The following is a 6,994-nucleotide window of genomic DNA, read 5'->3' on the forward strand; positions in this document are numbered from 1 at the left end:
GTCTACACGGACAAGTTCTGGCCTGGTTTAGATCTTATCTGTCGGAAAGATATGTTTGTCGCTGTGAATGGTCTGTCCTCTGACAAATCAACTGTACATTTCGGTGTTCCTCAAGGTTCCATTTTAGGACCACTATTGTTTTCACTATATATTTTACCTCTTGGGGATGTCATTCAAAAACATCATGTTAAATTTCACTGCTATGCGGATGACACACAGCTGTACATTTCAATGAAACATGGTGAAGCCCCAAAATTGTCCTCGCTAGAAGCCTGTGTTTCAGACATAAGGAAGTGGATGGCTGCAAACTTTTAAACTCGGACAAAACAGAGATGCTTGTTCTAGGTCCCAAGAAACAAAGAGATCTTCTGTTAAATCTGACAATTAATCTTGATGGTTGTACAGTCGTCTCAAATAAAACTGAAGGACCTCGGCGTTACTCTGGACCCTGATCTCTCTTTTGAAGAACATATCAAGACTGTTTCAAGGGCAGCTTTTTTCCATCTACCTAACATTGCAAAAATCTGAAACTTTCTGTCCAAAAATGATGCAGAAAAATTAATCCATGCCTTTGTTACTTCTAGGTTGGACTACTGCAAAGCTCTACTTTCCGGCTACCCGGATAAAGCACTAAATAAACTTCAGTTAGTGCTAAATACGGCTGCTAGAATCCTGACTAGAACCAAGAAATGTGATCATATTACTCCAGTGTTAGCCTCCCTACACTGGCTTCCTGTTAAGGAAAGGGCTGATTTCAAGGTTTTACTGCTAACCTACAAAGCATTATATGGGCTTGCTCCTACCTATCTTTCCGATTTGGTCCTGCCGTACATACCTACACGTACGCTACGGTCACAAGACGCAGGCCTCCTAATTGTCCCTAGAATTTCTAAGCAAACAGCTGGAGGCAGGGCTTTCTCCTATAGAGCTCCATTTTTATGGAATAGTCTGCCTACCCATGTGAGAGATGCAGACTCTGTCTCAACCTTTAAGTCTTTACTGAAGACTCATCTCTTCAGTGGGTCCTATGATTGAGTGTAGTCTGGCCCAGGAGTGTGAAGGTGAACGGAAAGGCTCTGGAGCAACGAACCGCCCTTGCTGTCTCTACCAGGCCGGTTCCCCTCTCTCCACTGGGATTCTCTGCCTCTAACCCTATTACAGGGGCTGAGTCACTGGCTTATTGGTGTTCTTCCATGCCGTCCCTAGGTGGGGTGCGTCACTTGAATGAGTTGAGTCACTGACGTGGTCTTCCTGTCTGGGTTGGTGCCCCCCCTTGGGTTGTGCCGTGGCGGAGATCTTTGTGGGCTATACTCGGCCTTGTCTCAGGATGGTAAGTTGGTGGTTGAAGATATCCCTCTAGTGGTTTGGGCCTGTGCTTTGGCAAAGTGGGTGGGGTTATATCCTGCCTGTTTGGCCCTGTCCGGGGTATCGTCGGATGGGGCCACAGTGTCTCCTGACCCCTCCTGTCTCAGCCTCCAGTATTTATGTTGCAGTAGTTTATGTGTCGGGGGGCTAGGGTCAGTCTGTTATATCTGGAGTATTTCTCCTGTCTTATCCGGTGTCCTGTGTGAATTTAAGTATGCTCTCTCTAATTCTCTCTTTCTCTCGGAGGACCTGAGCCCTAGGACCATGCCTCAGGACTACCTGGCATGATGACTCCTTGCTGTCCCCAGTCCACCTGGCCGTGCTGCTGCTCCAGTTTCAACTGTTCTGCCTGCGGCTATGGAACCCTGACCTGTTCACCGGACGTGCCCAACTATTGTTGCACTCTCGACAACTGTGATTATTATTATTTGACCATGCTGGTCAGTTATGAACATTTTAACATCTTGACCATGTTCTGTTATAATATCCACTCGGCACAGACAGAAGAGGACTGGCCACCCCTCATAGCCTGGTTCCTCTCTAGGTTTCTTCTAGGTTTTGGCCTTTCTAGGGAGTTTTTCCTAGCCACCGTGCTTCTTACACCTGCATTGCTTGCTGTTTGGGGTTTTAGGCTGGGTTTCTGTACAGCACTTTGAGATATCAGCTGATGTAAGAAGGGCTATATAAATACATTTGATTTGATAAGAGAATGCCAAGAGTGTGCAAAGCTGTCATCAAGGCAAAGGGTGGCTAATTTGAACAATCTCAATTAGAAATAGATTTATTTGTTTAACACTTTTTTTTGGTTACTACATGATTCCATATGTGTTATTTCAAGAACAAGAGACTTGCTTGGGCCAAGAAACACGAGCAATGGACATTAGACCGGTAGAAATCTGTCCTTTGGTCTGATTAGTGTGTCTTTGTGAGACGCAGAGTAGGTGAGCGGATGATCTCCGCATGTGTGGTTCCCACCGTGAAGCATGGAGGAGGAGGTGTGACGGTGCTTTGCTGGTGACACTGTCTGTGTTTTATTTAGAATTCAAGGCACGCTTAACCAGCATGTCTACCACAGCATTCTGCAGTGATACACCATCCCATCTGGTTTGCGCTTAGTGGGACTGTCATTTGTTTTTCAACAGTACGATGACCCAACATACCTCCAGGCAGTGTACGGGCTATTTGACCAATAAGGTAGAGTGATGTAGTGCTGCATCAGACCGCCCTGAACTCCACAATCACCCAACTTCAACCCAATTGAGATGGTTTGGGATGAGTTGGACCACAGAGATAAGGAAAAGCAGCCAACAAGTGATCAGCGTATGTGGGATGTCCTTTAAGAATGTTGGAAAAGCATACCAGGTGAAGCTGGTTGAGAGAATGCCAAGAGTGTTCAAAGCTGTCATCAAGGCAAAAGGTGGCTACTTTGAAGAATCTAAAATATATTTGGTTTTGTTTAACACTTCTTTTGGTTACTACATGATTCCATAAGAGTTATTTCACAGTTTTGATGTCTTCACTATTATTCTACAAAGAAAATAGTAAAAATAAAGAAAAACCCTTGAATGAGTAGGTGTGTCCAAACTTTTGACTGGTACTGTATATATATATTTTATATATATGTAAACTTTTTATAGATTTGTTACATTTTCACAAAAGTAGTGCTATAATAGTGGACAAATAGAGCGCCTGTTGCACAGGCAAAGATATTTTTCCAGCACCCCAATTGAAAATAACGTTCATTAAAAGTACCCTGCACCACCAAACTTCTTCCCGTGGCTATGCCCAAGGGGTGTACGTTTTGGTTTTTACCCTAACACAACACAGCTGATTGAAATGATAAAAGCTTGATGATTAGTTGATTATTAGAACGGTTAAAGGATGAGAGAGGGAGGGGTCTGACTGGATGGGTCCTTAAAAAAGGAGAGCAAGAAGCGGTAGAACTCAACTCACAAACAGAGCGCTGACATGACCAGACTGCAGGTGAGAGTTTAACATAGTACTGTATCGGAGTTCATCCCAAATGGTGTCTTACTAGGTGTGCCATGCATCGGGGTTAGTTAGCTAGGGTACTGTTTTGGGGAGAACCCAAGAGCATAGACTTCTCTACTTAAGTAGATGGTGACTATCAGATGCTTTCAATTCCCTATGTAGTGCCATTTGGAGTCAAACATTCCTGTGTGCCAGGCTAATCTACTGTATGTGGTGGAAGAGATGATAGCTGGTATTCCTCAGCCCTTCATTAGTTGAATGTGATAAGTGGACTTACTGGGGTGCTCGAGCAGAGGTTGGGGAAACAGATGGCTTCTCTCGTGTGTGTGTGTGTGTCAGGAGACTATCACCATGGCGATGTTGACCCTTCTACTGCTTCTCAGCGCTGCCTTTACACTGGGCGACATAATGACTGCGAACATAGCAAGTAAGAGTCAGCTTCACACTTTACATCACGAGTGTCGAACTCATTCCACAGAGTGCCTAGTATCTGCAGGTGGTTTACCTTTCAATGAAGACAACCAGGTGAGGGGAGTTCTAAATTGATCAATAGAGGGAGGCGCTAAAAGCTGTAGATACTCGGTGCTCTGTGGAATGAGTTTGTGCTTTACATCATTCGTTGTGTATATTTTGTTGTGGTATGACTGCTCTAAAAATGTTATTTATGATGCAAGGGGATTTGTATGTCTGTCAGTCTCGACTATCCTTTCAAGTCGGCTGCAATTTCGTAACACTCCCTGTCTTCTCCTTTCAGATGATTTGGTGAAATTTGCAGCAGACAAAAGAAACCCATGCCCCAGAGGCTGGTTCCAATTTAATTCACGCTGCTTCATGTTTGTCAAAACTGCAATGACATGGCCCAAAGCAGAGGTATAATGCTTACCCTCTACAATTGAAATGATCTGGCTCTTTTAGTTAAAGGGTCTTTGGCCTTATTTTAACAGGCGCCTCATGTAAAATATGCTGTAATTAATAATGTCTATAGGCTTTGCAATATTTGTGTGGAGTTGGGCCCTGTTGTCTATTAGAACCCACAGGGCATGGGTTAACTAATCTCTAAGAGCCTGTTAATAGAACATTAGTTCCGATGGCAATATTTGAGTCCAGAAGACAAATTCTCAGACTGGACAACTGACTAATACTTCCATTATGACATGTCTTTGTCTCTGTGTACTGCTTGCTCTAGCGCCACTGTCAGTTACTTGGAGAAAAACTGGAACCTGTGCGCAACACTGTAAAGTACCTTGGCGCAAACCTGGCATCTGTGCACAGCTATGAAGAGTTCCGATTTCTACAGGCGGTGGTGTTGATCAATACTGGCAGTTTCCCTCTTACCTGGATTGGCGGATATGATGCTGTTCAGGCAAAGGTGGAAAAGGTACCCAGTTGTCATAGTTGAGTAAAAGTGATAGGAGTGACTCCAGGGAAAGGTATACTATACCTGAACAGTTCAGCTTGAGGTCTTAGTATACTCATCAATATGTCATGTCCTAGGAATCCTGTTTTAAGACTAATGAAACAATCAGCTCAGAGTAGGTGTTAAGACACTGCTCAGACAACTCTGTGCCAAGAGTAATCAACTCGCCAGTTTCTCAGCTGGTGATGAGCACAGTTTGAGGTACAGCAGAGGAAAGATGGTGACAACGCTCATTGACATTTAGCAAGTAACGGGGGACACACACAATCGCAACACTTGTTCACACATGTGATTTATTAGCCTAGTGGTTATAAGTATTTAGGCATGTCATGTGACTAAGGCCTCGTGTGAAGTCATTGTCAAAAGTGAAAGAAATACTGTTGGATGTAGGTCTAGATTTGAGTTGATCATCTCGAAAGAATACTTGGATATTTCAACTCCAAAGCAATTGCCACAGATGATCCATTATATTGGCCTCTAACCATGTGTAGAGTCTGCAATGGAATGCAGTCGGGCAGATCAGGTGGGACCATTCTAGCCTATGAGAGAGCAGATTCCAGTGTGACAGGCACAACTCCGATATAAATGGTTTTCTCAGTTTCTGGCATGTCATGTGTGCTACTTGTATCAGTACTCGTAACAACCTAAGCATTACAAAACGTATATTTGCTCAAATAAGCCATTATATTTGTCGTCAATGAAATTCGACATCTTATTGACGGCCATACAAAAACCTTACCCGCTTGAGAAGGCAGATTTTGGCCGTAGTTATCCTTCTCGCTCTTCTCGACTCTTCCTCTTTGCTATGGCGCAGAAACAACTTACTAGGTGGCTTGTTCCATTTGAGACCTTGGGATTAAGGTTGTATCTGACATTTGTTAAGTTGATAGGTCGGTGTAGTTTTTAAGAAAGTGTCTATATAAAAAAGAACCTGGTTTGGAAGATCTTACAGATGTACAAAAAGAATGCCCATTGCAGTATCCACTGACACAGTGGGCTGGAGTGAGTACTATAGCATGGTATCAAAAGGCAACCTATTCCATATCGGTCTGGCCATGTTTTAAATCTGGAAGCCTTAATGGTGACCCGTCAGTTTGCGACATATAACAATTTTAGCTATTTTTTTATTTTGTTTTTAACCATGCTGCGCGACGCTGTTCAGCGACCAAAAATGATAATGGTGGCGCTGTTTCCCCCTAATGCAGATTCAGTCTTTAAACGGTTGTAGGCTGGGTTTTTTTTTCACCGGTCAAGGCTATGGAAATGCATTGGGATTTTTAGAAATGTGGTTGTAGTATCAACACTTATGGGTTTTCACCCCACAGTTCCAGTGTCAGTCTGCACGTTTTTGGTAGTGGTGGCTTTTACGGTTCTGGTGGTGGAGTAAAGACCATGAGTATGTTGGATTTTAGAAATTGTTCAGCAAGCACATCTGAGATCTCACTACTTCCCCACAGGACAGGCTATGGTTCTGGAGTGACGGCTCCAAATTTGATTACGAGAGCTGGGCTGAAGGGGAGCCGAATAACCACTATGGTGCCAGAGAGCCATGTATTCAGATGAACTTTGGAGGTACAGTAAGCCCATTATCATTCATCAAATTCAACTTTTTCAGAGTACGTTTAACAAATAAATGTGACTTACTTTTCTATTTCGTGTTTCCTCTTAAGCTGAAAACGGCTGGAACGATGAATCATGTGGGAAGAGCTATCCCTCCGTGTGCTCCATAAGAACCTGTTTAATCCTTCAAACTATCAATTGAAACCAAAAATGCTACGCCGGTGTCAGCATCCTAACTGCAAATGTTATGTAGTTATTGTTTCTTGTCAATAAAACAGGTGTCTGTATTTAATCTCATGAGTCGTAATTAAACATTGATTCACTTTGAAGATGGAGTCTGTTCAGTGGGCATTTCAATTCTTTGATATTGTTTCTTGAAGAATAGAATTCTCTTAGGACCCAAAAAGTAGTCTCACTGTCAACTGCGTTAATTTTCAGTAAACATGTTTAAATATACACTAAAATAACTCATCCTAGATCTGAATGAAATAATATTAAATACTTTTTTTCTTTACATAGTTGAATGTGCTGACAACAAAATGACACAAATAATCAATGGAAATCCACTTTATCAACCCATGGAGGTCTGGATTTGGAGTCACACTCAAAACTAAAGTGAAAAACCACACTACAGGCTGATCCAACTTTGTAATGTCCTTA

General features: G+C 42.8%; 1 protein-coding gene across 2 annotated transcripts; it reads left to right on the top strand.

Moving 5' to 3' along the window:
- Positions 1–3,250: 3,250 nt before the first annotated feature.
- LOC106597604 (ladderlectin) lies at positions 3,251–6,663 on the top strand. 2 transcript variants are annotated; one of them, XM_045694015.1, is made up of 6 exons: positions 3,251–3,348; positions 3,697–3,784; positions 4,112–4,227; positions 4,544–4,735; positions 6,232–6,346; positions 6,445–6,663. In XM_045694015.1, exons 1-6 carry the CDS (start codon positions 3,334–3,336, stop codon positions 6,534–6,536), a joined length of 618 nt encoding a protein of 205 aa, XP_045549971.1. In that variant the 5' UTR covers positions 3,251–3,333; the 3' UTR covers positions 6,537–6,663. The 2 variants fall into 2 exon arrangements, with proteins under 2 accessions (XP_045549971.1, XP_045549972.1); XM_045694016.1 differs by having other exon boundaries at positions 3,282–3,348; positions 3,700–3,784.
- Positions 6,664–6,994: the final 331 nt, after the last annotated feature.

The sequence above is a fragment of the Salmo salar genome, chromosome ssa14 (genome assembly GCF_905237065.1).
Source record: "Salmo salar chromosome ssa14, Ssal_v3.1, whole genome shotgun sequence".
Taxonomy (NCBI): domain Eukaryota; kingdom Metazoa; phylum Chordata; class Actinopteri; order Salmoniformes; family Salmonidae; genus Salmo; species Salmo salar.

Coding starts and splice junctions, on each gene's coding strand:
- LOC106597604 (XM_045694015.1), top strand. Junction 4,736..6,231: donor TTCAGGCAAAGGTGGAAAAG/GTACCCAGTTGT, acceptor ACTTCCCCACAG/GACAGGCTATGGTTCTGGAG. Junction 6,347..6,444: donor TATTCAGATGAACTTTGGAG/GTACAGTAAGCC, acceptor TTTCCTCTTAAG/CTGAAAACGGCTGGAACGAT.